The sequence below is a fragment of the Pleurodeles waltl genome, chromosome 9 (genome assembly GCF_031143425.1).
Source record: "Pleurodeles waltl isolate 20211129_DDA chromosome 9, aPleWal1.hap1.20221129, whole genome shotgun sequence".
Lineage (NCBI taxonomy): Eukaryota > Metazoa > Chordata > Amphibia > Caudata > Salamandridae > Pleurodeles > Pleurodeles waltl.
The window spans coordinates 380,931,620-380,944,873 of NC_090448.1; the positions used below are offsets into that span (position 1 = coordinate 380,931,620).

Genomic DNA, 13,254 nt, shown 5'->3' on the forward strand with positions numbered 1-13,254 from the left:
CATGCTCTCCTTGTTTCCTGGGCCAGTGGGATAATCAAGACTTATATTTTGTCCTTTATTGCCTTCCCATTGAGGCTTTATGAACTGGTTAGTCTTTCAGCTTCCCTATACAATTACCAATGTCCTCAATAAATGTTACCTCCCTTAATGCCAACGGGCTAAACCAACCGGTTAAAAGGTCTAAGATCACTGACTACTGTAAAGATTTAGCAGGCAATATAGTACTTCTCCAAGAAACAAAGATCGGTTTTAAAGAGTCCTTGTTAATGAGAAAGGGATGGGTATCTGATGTTATTTGCTCCAAGGCTCAGGGGAAAAAGAATGGGGTCCTTACTCTACTCTCTAGAAAATCAGGCGTAACATTCATTGCCTCTGAGAATGACAGACGGCTTCTGACCAGATTGAATAACGGAGAACAGGATCTTTATGTTATGAACATATACGCTCCCAATATTGATGACCCAACTTTTTGGCATACCTCAATAAAAAGCTAGTTGACATCCCACGGGACTCGAAACTGATCTTAGGAGGTGATTTTAACATCACCATTCAGCGTTAAAATTTAGAGCTTCCAGGGCGCACAAACAGATGCTAAACCTTTGCTCAACTCACTGCTTGTTGGGTGTGTGGAGATTACACAACCTTAAGGGCAATTATTTTATTTTATTTTCTCCTCCTCACTCGAGTTTCTCTCGTATTGATCCCCTTGTAGATGCCTCACTACTCAGCTACTTTCTATCCAAAAAGTCACCTTATTCTGGTCTCGGACTAAGCTGTCATGTCTGTACCCACTTTTAATGGCCCAGGTAAAGGTGAGGACCGGACTTGGCAGTTAAATATCGACATTTTAGACAAAGACACTGATGGTGATGAAATAAAGAAGGAAATATAGTCTTGTTCAGCGAGAATGAACATTCAGTTTCCTCTCCTGTGACTCTTTGGGACTCATTCAAATGTGTCATTATAGACCAAATAATTTAACGAATGCCTAAGAAAAATAACACCATCAAACAACCCCTGCAGTCCCTAGGAGCTGAAATTAAGAACAAAGAGGAAGCCTTCAGACATCCTAGCAAGAAAAACCTTCTACAGGATATCAAACAGCTCAAATACACATATAATATTTTTGTTAGTAAACAAACGTATTTATAAATATAGGCCAAAAATTCTAAACAACTCCTCTATAGCAATAGAGCAGGCAAAGCTTTCGCAAAAAACCCTAACATTGAAGAATTTTAAGAAGCAATTCACACATATTAAGGTGCAGGATGGGTCTCAAAAAAGTAAAAACCAAAGAGATACTTGAAGTGTTTAAGGAGTTTTATGAAAAAAACCTACACTCACAAATAACATATGATAAGGCAAAATGCCTGGAGCGTCTAAGGGCCAGATGTAGCAAAGTGTTTTACCCATTTTGTGTCTATGGGAAAATTTGTTGGTACATATGGCCCTAAATTCCCTACTTACAGTCTTGGTCTCAGATCCAGACAGACCATGCTTAAACATGCCAATAAGCACAGAAGAGATTATTAAGGCAATAAAATCAATCAGCTAAGGGAAAGCACCATGCCCAGACAGTTTCTCCATAATCTTTTATAAAACATTCACAGAGCTGATTAGCAGCATCATAAAAACATGCTTGATCATTTTGATGCTAGTGGCAGGGTGTCCGGAACGGCTTGGATGCCACAATAGTAGCTATTCCAAAAGAGGATAGGGACCAAAATTCTTGCCAAAAGATTAGAGCTTTCTATCCCCAAACTTATCTACAAATCCCTAATGGGCTTTGCTAAAGGCCGACTCGCTAGAGACAATGGGCCAGATTAACAAGGCCCTAGCACCTCCTTGCACCACATTAACATCATCTTTTTTATGCTAATGGGCTCAAGTAGGCAATTTTTACTGCGCCATATTTACAAAGTAACGCAATGCATACATGGCACCACTTTGCGACCCCTTGCGTCACATTATGCCTGCATCAGGCATAATGTATGCAAGTGGGTGTTCTGGCATTAGGAGGCCCACAAAAATGGCACAGTGAAATCTACAAGATTTCACTGTGCCATCTTTGGCATCATGCTCTGAGCAGGCGTTAAAAAGTCACACCCATTGAAATCAAGGGACCTCTTTGCAGTCTAGCAAAGGGCCACAATAGCGTCAAAATGTTTTACGCTATTGCTCTAAGACCGCCATGGTGTGCCATGTTGTAAATACAGCGTACACATGGTGTCGTTAGGTGGAACAAGGGCGATGCAAGAAAAGTGGCACATTAGCACTGATGCGCCACTTTCTTGTAAATCTGGCCCAATATCCATACATTTTGCCATATAATTGAAAATGCTCGACTGTCCTCATCTCCGACTGCTGAGATCACCCTGGATGCTGAAAAGGCCTTTGATAAGGTCGCTTGGCACTTTCTAAAGACGGCCCTTGAGTCCCAAAACCTCGGTAGCACATTCATTCAAATGGTCATGGCCCTGTATGACAATCCCAGGGCAAACATTCCAATTTATGGCTCCACCTCCACTTCTTTCAATCTACACCAAGGAACGAGACAGAGGTGTCCCCTTTCCCCATTGCTTTTTCTCCTCACTATTGATCTTTTACTGAGATTACTCAACCCATCCCCAGATATTAAAGGCCTACAATTTTGCGCTAAAGTCTACAAAACTGCAGCATATGCGGACAATATTCTTATTTTCACAGAAGACATCTAGAGTGCTATTCCAAATATCACTAAAATAATTCAGGAATTCTCACTGGTGTCTTTGTATACCATGAACAAGGATAAAACTGAGGTTTTCCGGCTGAACTCTTATTGCTTCTCCGCCCTTTTAGGCAACTCAGGACTTAAGTGGCAACCCACATGTCTTAAATATCTTGGGATGTGGTTTTGTCTATCTATCTGAAACTATACAATACAATGAATCCCCAAACAATTACAAAAGTTAAAGATTTACTTACCTCTTGGTCTCTGAAACATATCATGTGGTGGTGTAGGCTCCAAATGTTCAAAATTATGATTACTCCAATTGTAAATTTCGTTTCCATCATGTTTCAGATGAAACTCTCTCATTCTTTTTTTAAAGAAATTGATAAAATTCCATCAAAATTCCTATGGAGCGATAACATGGCAAGGATATCTTATAAAGCTCTTAGCAAGAGCTTTCTCCTAGGGGGTTGCAATCTTCCAGATTAGAGCTTATACCAAAGAGCCTTTCTAGAGGTGCAGGGTGTGCTATGGCTAGCATGGCTAGCACCAGATACCCTGAACATTCCCTGTTGGATCGAGATAGAGCGAGGCATCTGCTCTCCCTTCCATCTTTCCTCCATCATTACCATGCCAAGATTCAATTCTGCACTCTCTACGTATACTCACAGACATAGCAGCTGCCTTAAAGCTCCTGGACAAATGCACGCCGGTATCTTTCTAAAACTCCAAGATGGCATTTCTTTGGCGCAACCATAAAACTAAGGTGCATGTGGCTGCGAACACTACGAACATCCTTTCCTCTTGTGCCTCTAAAGGCATCAGTCAGATCAAAGAGCTATATGATACTAATAACAGCCCATTTTCTTTTTCCCAACTAGCACAGTTACATGATCTTCCTAACTTAGACTTTTATAGTTCCTTAAACATCAAAGTAAAACTGCCCAAATTAAACAACTTTGAACATCCCTTGCTTCCATGCTGCCTCAAAAATTTATAATTTCTTATCCAATCTGTCTCAAACACGAACTTCGATTCTTTACTCAAAATGGGCGAAGCATTTGATCATGAGGTGTTTGACCATATCTCTGATGACACCTGGCAAAAGATTAGGAAGCTTGCATTATGTAATAAAATCGCTCCATTGCTCCAGCAATTTAAATTCGATACAATGAACTTACTCCATTACACTCCAGCTAGACACCATAAGCTAAACCTGTGAGACTATGACATTTGTTGGAACTGTTATCGGGAGACTGGTTTACATCAGCACATGGGCCCAATTCAGAAACACCTGTCTGAGATTTTTACAATACCCATTGTCCTCAACTTCCCCATAATAGTTCTAGGTCCCTGGGCCTCCAGCAATAAACTAAACCTAAATGCCAATTATATGGCCTTACTTGATCTTTGACTGGTGATTGCAGTGAAAGTTATTCTCTCAGAGTGGACATCTTTCCCACTGCACCTGGGGGCCGTGGGTTTCATTCCTCGGGAGTGCACATAGCTCTCAATCTACTCGTCAGGTCTACCAGCATATCTCTAATGAGATCTGGCGCTCATTGGACAAATACATTGCTCTAGATTCGAACATCGAGTAACTCCTCTTTGGAGGTCTAGTTGCCTCTGTCTGTTGTTTCTAACTGCGGCTTCCATTGTCTCATTGGTCCAGCTCCCCTCCACTTTCTGTTTTCCTTTCTTTCTTTCCTTCCCCTTTGTACTTGCATTACAACACTTTCAGCTTTCCTATACAACAACAACGCCCTCACGTTATACTTCAGTTTCTTGCTCTGACTTTAACAGATGGTGTAAATCCTGGAACAAATATCTGTCAGTCTCTACAATTTTCAAGAATGCATGCTTTAAAGTCTATGATATTTAAACATGCTATGGTCATATTGGCGAGTGTTTGTATCACACTGTCATTTTGTTACTGGTTCTCTGTATGACTATTATAAATCCAATAAAATTATGTATATTAAAACACAGTAAATATAAGAAGAACGCACTGTAAAATGTGTTCTAGAGGTGCCTTAATGACCCTTGAGTGATAAAAGGTAATGTTACATTTTTATTTGAGAATCATGTCCAGACCTTTGCAGAAACTTAAAACATGAATACATGGCCAGTATTTTTCTTGGGAAAGGTGGCAATCTTAGGCCCTGAGAAAAGGGGCAGAGGCAGTCCCTGACCTAAGCAGTCATAGAGGGGTGGGGCCAGAGATGGGATTGAGTTTTGTACCAGGTACTATCTCAGCACCCACTCTTACCTGTCCCAAAAACACAAACAAAGGTCTAGAGAAATTAGAAGTTGCTTCAGAAGACATAATGAATGTATCATATCCAGTGCATATCACTTGACAAAGTACAATGCTTATACAATAATTTAGAACTTATTTAGGCCTTACACTCATGATGCAGCTTAAAAACACCCCAGGGAAATTAATATCTGGAAGGAGAGATGTGAGGATTTGGGTGTATCATATTGGTATGGCTGTGGGGCCTTACCATGAAATACCCTCACAGAAACGGTCTTGGGTCCAGTCAGGCTCATTTGTACAACCTTTAGCTCATCCATGGGTAGCTGTGGCTTTGAGCAGCAACGCTTAACAAAAGAACGTAGTGTAAACCATTTAACAGTACAAAACAACAAAATGAAGTCACACAACACAAAAGAAATCAGGCACCAATGTATAAAAGCAGAGCATATTTTAAAGAATTTTCAGAGACCTTGATGAGCAAAATCCACCAGAGGATTCAGGAGATACAGATTTCAGAAGGTTTTATCACTTTTTACTGCAACAGCAAACTAGCACTGGTCAACAAAAAGTTTGAAAAAATTAGGCCTGGCTTGTGTGACCAAATAAGACAGGATGGAGGTCTAGGGGGCGAGAGAGGATACTCTGGGCAGGTACTTGCCCACCAGAGTCCTGTTCAAGCCTTTAAAGAACAACGGACATAGATGATAATGGGGTGGTCCTGATGCTGGGAATGCAGAATGAAAAGATGGCTCAAGGATGCTCCAGTTGTGGTGCGGTCGACAGGGGTGCCTTTGTGGTGATTCCTTAGTCCACAGGTGATGTGGGATGACTTTGGTACCAGAGGTCAGGAGTCCCTTGAAGTCCTCTCCCCAACAGTAGCTGGACAGCTAATGCTTGGCTACTGATCTCCTTGCACCACGATTGGGGCAAAATCTTTTAGTGGAAGATAGTGTCCCTCTTGGGTGACAAATCCAGACTCTGACAACACTCCTGCATCTAGCAGACTCGGTGCAACTTTTGACCATTGAGGATCTGTCTCTTGGGGCACCTGGTGGCAGGTAGCAGGTAGCAGGTAGCAGCGGAACGTCTGTGGTGGTTACCAACTTGGCAGTTTAGGTTTCTTCAACTTGTGTCCCTGGAGCTAGTTCCAGGAGATCAGCCAATAGATCCTTGGTGTCACTACTTCAATTTGGGACTGGAGATCAACTTTTCAACAAGCCAGGAGCTCCATGCACAGTCCAAACTTCCCTAGCCCAAAGTGCAATCTCTCTTTGTGCAGTTTCAAGGTCAACAGGGCAGTCCTTCTTCAGTCCCTCCTCCACATCCAATATGATCTGACTTTGAGGGGGCTAGGGGTGCCATATTTATCCCAGGAAAGTGACCTGAGGGGACCACGCGGTCACAAGCCAATGGTCTACCAGATCTCCTCCCTACTGGAGGCAGATTTCCTGCCAGGTGTGGCATCTGGCAATCCCAGAGTGCACTATTCTAACAAGTCTCAGAATTTTGAGACCCCTTTTCAGTCGTCAGGAGCTTGGTAGCCTGCCCCAGAGTTGTGGCTACCTGAGGGCTAGACACCCATGGGAAAACCAGTTTGGGCACTGGATTTCCCTAACTGTCCCTGTCTCTAACTTGTCTACCTGAACAAAGGACAGCCTCCCACAAGTGCTATCACCATTTGCACATGAAAGGTGGTTCCCCTTTTAAAGCTGGCCTTTTGAGCTAAACCCTGAGTGTCTTCCCGCAAGCGGGAGGTGACACGTCCTCCTGCAGCGGGTTGCTATTGTTTCCAAGCCTGGGAGTCATTCACACATCTCCCCAGGTGGCCAGATAGCTGTCTGTGGGCCAGGGCCCATATGATGCCGCTGGACCAGTTTAGGCACAGAGTGGCAACTTTCTAAAAGTTCCAGGACTTTAATAGTAGCATTAAATTCCATCTAGGCATCAGGTTGGGTTCAATGCCACATTAATTTGATTCCTTACAGTACACAGTTAGGTTCTCCCACTCAGAAGATAGCCAGACCGGGGTGCCAGTTAGCAACCCTGTGTTAGCCAATGGGGCTACTAACTTTTCCACAGCAAAAAAACCATTTTGAAGTGTTGCTGTTAAAACATATGAAATATATAAGTCTTAATAATATACAGCTCCCTGCCATAGAGCTCTGTTTGCCTTTCTTAGGGGAGATTTACATATATTGTTCATGGGAAGTTGTGGATTTGCCATTAGTTTAAATGGTAAAGTCAAACTAGCAGTGTGAACATTGCCCTTCCAGTCTGCATGGGCAGGCTGGGAGCTGTTTTGTACTTTGTCACACTCATGGTGCACAATCATGGCTGCAGTCCTGGTTGCATATTCTGCCTTACATGCCCTGGGTACAAAGTGTACCATATAATAGTGACTTACAGTAAGCCAGCACTTGCAAATTGGGTATAGCCAATTCAACATAGTATTTGTAATGGCTTAGAACACTGGCACTGAGGTCTAGTTTGCAGGACTCAGTGCTCTGAGTCGAACAACCAGCATCATTTAAAAAATGTGGGGGTCAACATGCAAAGAAAGGTATTTTCTTCCAGAGTTTGCAGTATTTTTCAGCCAAAATTACATACAGATCGGGCATCTAATAGAAAATACTGTATATAAGCATATTTGTGCCTATTTTGTGTGGTTATTCACCTACGCTTCCATTTTGTATGCTCCAAATCTGCGACCAACTGTGATATGTGCTTCCGCCAAAACGGAGTGATAAAACGCGTGTAAATGCCTTTAGCTCCGGTTTTAGCATTACTGCTTGTCAGTACTTAATTTGTAAGTAAAGAAAAGTGGCAGGACCAAAGGTATTTTTCAGGAGGCTACTGCAGCTTGCTCCATCCATTGCCCCTGCAAGCAATGCCAAATGTCAGTACCAACCCAACTTTTAATCATCACACTCCTACAAGTGTGACAATTTGGACTATCCAATGCCAAATAAATATGTAAGATTGGCCTAGATGCGCTGTTATTGTTAATTTGTAATATGTTTGGAAATGGTAAATACTCATAAATGCTCACCTCAGAAACAGACAAACAGCCCCACCAAGTTATGGACATTCACAAGTGGGGGTACTCAGCACCAGAAAACACATGCTCACTTTAAACACTTGCTAGGGTTTCATGACCCCAAAATAACTGACATTTTCTCCCGCACGAATCAGCAGGAATATGTTGTGGCTGACAAACAAAAGCCCCCCACCAGTCACCCCCACAAACGGACCACCATCGTTAGGGTCTCTGAAAGGGTTCCAGAGATGCTCTTAAACTTGTGGCGATAAGACAATCCAGCCTGCGGATGCCATGCGATAACAAACGTGCTGACATTTCTATGTCATTATGAACTCTGCCGTTGCTGTGTGAGGCGGTGTGAAAACCCCTCGCGAAAAAAGTAGGTCAGGCTCCGAGTGTGGTTATGTGAGGTGCGATAACAAATTGTGGCCTCGTCGTGTTAGCAGAATAGAGGTGTTATAGATGTGGCCTGACATGTACATCATTGCTGATAAAGGGAAGGTGTATGAACTGCACTTGAGATTAAGTCCCAACAAGTCAAATAATGTACCCTTTCTTGCTGTATAATTTAGTTAACTTTGCTGCATGGTTGCTTTAGAAGAAGACACTCTAATGTAAAGGAAGTCGAAGATTATAATGTGCGGTCTTTTGTGGCAATGTGTACATTGTGAAGTACAATAGAAAAAAGTGCTGAAAAAATATGTAATCACTTTTGTACTTTTTGTGCACTATGAGGAGATGGAGGTATTCCATTTTTGGTACTGAATGGGCGAAATGGAGTTGACAGGGTTTGTCAAGTGCTATCACATTCATAATGTTATACTGTAATGTGTGCATGTTTTAAAATCATAGCTGGGTACTAGGTGAGAACGGCAGGTGAGATCAAGTGGAACAGGGAGTATAGGCACATCATGTGCCAGGGTGAATCCTAGAACGCACTGGTACACCGACTGTATGCTGGGTACTGCTTACTATGACTGGTTCAAACTCCTATCCCATTGCAGGGGCATCGATGCACTTTTCTCTACTGCCTGTGTTAGGCACAACCATTGTATGTCAAGTACAGATTATCTTGCCAGGTAGAACATCCGTAGCTATGTAGATTCTTATGTGCTCGGTGCAGCCAGCTGTGGTGGTTAAAACCAACTATGCTAGGCATGGCCTTTTATGCCAGGAAACTCAACTTAAGCCAGTTTAACCCGCCTCTCAAGCATGGTCGATAGTAATGTCTTATGTACAGCGTTAGGTCTATCATTCTACACTGGGCACATTGAATGTATAGCCATTTATGATACTCTACTGGAGGCTCGTGAGGTTGGTGTCTTGGACCCAGAGTGACATGAACGATCCAGTAAACCCAAACCTTGACCTTGGCATTTCTGCTGGGACAGCCTCAGAGCACTGCGCAGTCATGTAAATAGAACACAAAATAGCATTATGTGACACAACTCAGAAGTTCAAGGAAACAATTGACTTACGCATATCAGGTTGTACGTCTTTAATCAGTGGTACTTGTATGGCACAAACCTGTCTGGAGAAGTGACTAGCACTTATGTGCCCTTGGTTCTGATTCAATATTGTTTACAGGAGGCAAGTCCTACCTACGTTCTTGATTTATAGTAACATATCTATTTGTACAGCACACATTCACCCAGAAGTGTGTCTAACGCTAAATGTTAACCAATTCAATAGTACTCATTCTATGGACTTCAGAAGGATGAACGGCTGAATGGACCCACTAGGATTTGAACCTGTGACCTTGATGTCTATCTAGCACAGATCCCAACAGCCGACTTTATCCCCCACGGAGTCACCAGTCACAGCACTGCATGTAAAGCTAGTGCTATCTGAATGTAGAACGGGTTTCACTTCGAAACAGAGTTCACAGTTCCAAAGCATGTCCTGTAGAGCTAATCAATTCCAGGTAGCCATCCGTTAGCTCCCTCAGCCTGCACTGCCCCACCACCTGAAACCAGACAACAGCCAATGGACCAGCACTTTCCCTCAAGGGACGGAGGCAGCCAAGAACCTCCCATAGCAATAACCTGCCGAAATCGATCAATCTCCAGCTATTGAACCAGACTGTCACTCGAAGAACGACCAGAGGGAGTCAAGAGATGCTCTTGAAACCCAGATCACAATCTTAGGACCTAAGGTTGTCCGCCATGTGATGTCCAGCAATCAACTATGCACCATCTCAGGCTATGTTAGGCAGTGAACCACCAAAATGCCCATAGCCGTGAAAGTGGCATCACAAACCTCTTCTAACGATGTCACAGAGTTGACCCCTGATCCAATTGCATTCACCCACCTGACTTCTATTTTCTGCTGAGGATCAATAAGTGAAAACTACAGAAATCAATCATGTGTTTTTAAGCGCTGTTTACTTTCTCACCCAGCTGCTGTCACTGTCCATGTCAGACCGGTCCTGAGCCCGTGGACCAGCACTGTACCTCAAAGGATGACTCTGAGAGCCACCAATCCGACCTTAACAATTGAGCCGTCTCTACAGCCACGAGCGCAACTTCACTAACTGCAGACAAGTTTAGCGACTCACCTCTTGCTGTCCTTCCGATTCATCCTCCGCACCATCCGACTTTGCTACAATGCCAGGGAATCCACAGGAGGGCTGTCCCTACGCCTCTCCCCTCATACCGCCCTTAGCTGTTGACGGGCGTGGCTGAGATAGCCGCGGTTTGTTGCTCGAAGTTCAGTGTACAAAGTGTGATTGAATAAGAAAGAGAAAACCCTAAGCACGGCGGAGGGGGCCTCAGGTGGAGGGTGGCAGTCGCCGCTGCTGAGGGCTGAACACGCCTCTGAGGATGTGCCGAAGAGGAACTAGCGACTCACTCTCTACTGAACTCTCATAAAGAGGAACTTGAGAGAGGATGTCTCTGGTGCTCGGGAACGCAAGATTCGAGGTGGGGGAGGGTTGTTGGTGACCTGAGGGAGGTGAGGACGGCTGGTTATTGGGACTCTTTTGCGGAGGCGAACATGAACTGTTATTTTAGGAAACTGGTGGCAGTTTCAAAACTCTGGTGTCACCGAAAGAACGGTAGAACTGGGACAGAGTCAATCACGTCGGACGCTGCCTAACACTAGACTGCCTTAGTCCAAGTGCCATCCACCCATATAGAAGTTGTGGCAGCGAAGAATGTTTTACATTTTCCAATGAGCCAAGACACTTTTGTGGCTATGCTCACTGTCCAGAAACCTGATAGAACATCACAAGACCATGACCATGAGGACAGTGCTGTGGTGCGCCTCAGGCACTAGGCCAACACATGCAGGAAGACCAGAGAACACTCAGATGCCTAGTTGGGGTTCTGTGCTGGCACACAACTGACTGAATAGCCATGCCCATGCCTTTTTATTGGCAGTGAACACAGTGCGCTAGAACAGACCAAAGCATCATGCAGGCAGCGGAGTACAACCAGACCACCCCAAGGTGTGGATTGGGTTGTGCAACATGACATCCTTCCACAATTTGAATGAAAACAAATAAACAAACACAACAGATACCATGCAAGTATGGCACCATAAACCTATGGCCGACATGTTACCAGGTCGTAAACAGCATGTCCCTCTGCTGGAAGCAGCTTGCTGTTCTATGGGGGCCTCACACAAGAAAAATCTTCAAGCTGGGGCAAAGCTCAGGATTGTCTCTCAGGTGGAACCTCAGATAGTCACTTCAGCTGGAATGTGTTGGGATAGTAAATGTCTCTGCGGAGGTGTCTTCAATGAGCCTATCTGTAGCACTTGAACTCTGGACTGTCAGGGCCCCTTGCGACGATCATCGCTAGCGGGTGAGAAAATCACCCAGGCATCAATCACTGGCTCTTTGGGGGAGCACATGGGGGATGTGGCTTGCTCTCTGATTACTCCAGGGGATCTCTTAAAGAATTATATGTTATGGGTGATCTCTACATCCCACCAACGAGCGGTGAACATGGTGCCCTGTTACCTGACAACAAACCAGGAGTGATATTCATAGGGTAATCAGAATTTGCTTCCGGGATATCGCTCTTTCACAAACACCAAGTCACCTGGCTGGATGTTTGAAGACCAAGCTCTTTCATTGGTGCTGGCTCGGTTGTTGGTCTCTCTCCTTCTGAGAAAAACCCGATCCGTCAATGGGGCTGAACGCCAACCAAGGCTGGTGCGTTACCATCTGGTGTTTGATGCCCTATGACTGGAGATAGTCAGCAAATTCTTGCCTCTGAAAAGACGGCCCTTTATCTGTTATTAACTCTTTCATCAAACCATGTGTGGCTATCATTTTCTCCATTTTTGTGATGACACCTGAGGCTGCCTGGGACCCCACAAGTTAAAATTTGACATATTTGCTGTAATTGTCTATCAGGACTAGGGTGTATTGCCCATCTGTGAGGCGGCCAAAGTCCTAGCTGGGCTGTTGGAGACCCAGCTCTATGAGTACCAAGGCTCAGGTTTCAGAAGATCCTTATAGCTGACACCACTGGCAGGATCTTACCTCTGCCTCAACCGTTTCGACCTTGTGGGGAGCCAGACTATCCCCTTTAGAACATTAAAATATTCCATCAGTTGGCCAGAGAGCTTGCTCTAGAATGTTGGAGTAGAGCTTGCCTTAGAATGCTGAGTTGAAGAACTGGATGGAATTATACTGGAGAAGTGGTGGAGCAGTGGAGATAATTATCACACTGGCGATGAGTTGGTTTGCGTCAGGGGGCACTAATGCCAATCTAGTGCTTTTCTTTCTTTAACATGTTCCCAGCTTCCCTGACCTTTTAAAGAACAACTCTTAAAAGGTTGTCATGTTCTTCCACCGTGGCCCGAAACATGAGAACACAAAGTTTCAGGAACACTTACTAACGTGGTGTATTATTTTCTGGAATATCGCAGTAGCAGATGCCAATCCAAATGGCATCCAACAAAACATAAAAAACCCATGGGAGTGGTGAATGTAGTCAGCTGTTTGGACTCTGGATGTAACTTCACTTGATGGTAGGCATTGAAAAGATCAAGATCAGAGAAACATACAGCTTCTCTCATGGTGCCTAACATTTTGTGGATATGAGGAAGAGGGGGTCTTTCTATACAAATGCCCCCTTTCATGTCTCGTAAATCTATACATAATGTAATGTAATTACAATGATTTTTCTTTGCAATCACAAAAGGAGCTAGCCAATCTGGACTTTCTATGGGCTGTATTATACCCAGATCTTTTAATCTAATGAGCTCTTTTCCTAATGGTTCTTTCCTTAG

General features: G+C 43.9%; 1 protein-coding gene across 1 annotated transcript in view; it reads right to left on the reverse strand.

The window, feature by feature from the left end:
- LOC138259338 (RAS guanyl-releasing protein 4-like) overlaps positions 1-10,727 on the reverse strand; it is a 289,402-nt gene extending 278,675 nt beyond the window's left edge. Inside the window, exon 1 of the mRNA XM_069206978.1 lies at positions 10,568-10,727. Coding sequence (XP_069063079.1) covers positions 10,568-10,602 — 35 coding nt within the window. The 5' untranslated portion in view covers positions 10,603-10,727. The remainder of the gene's footprint in view (positions 1-10,567) is intronic.
- Positions 10,728-13,254: the final 2,527 nt, after the last annotated feature.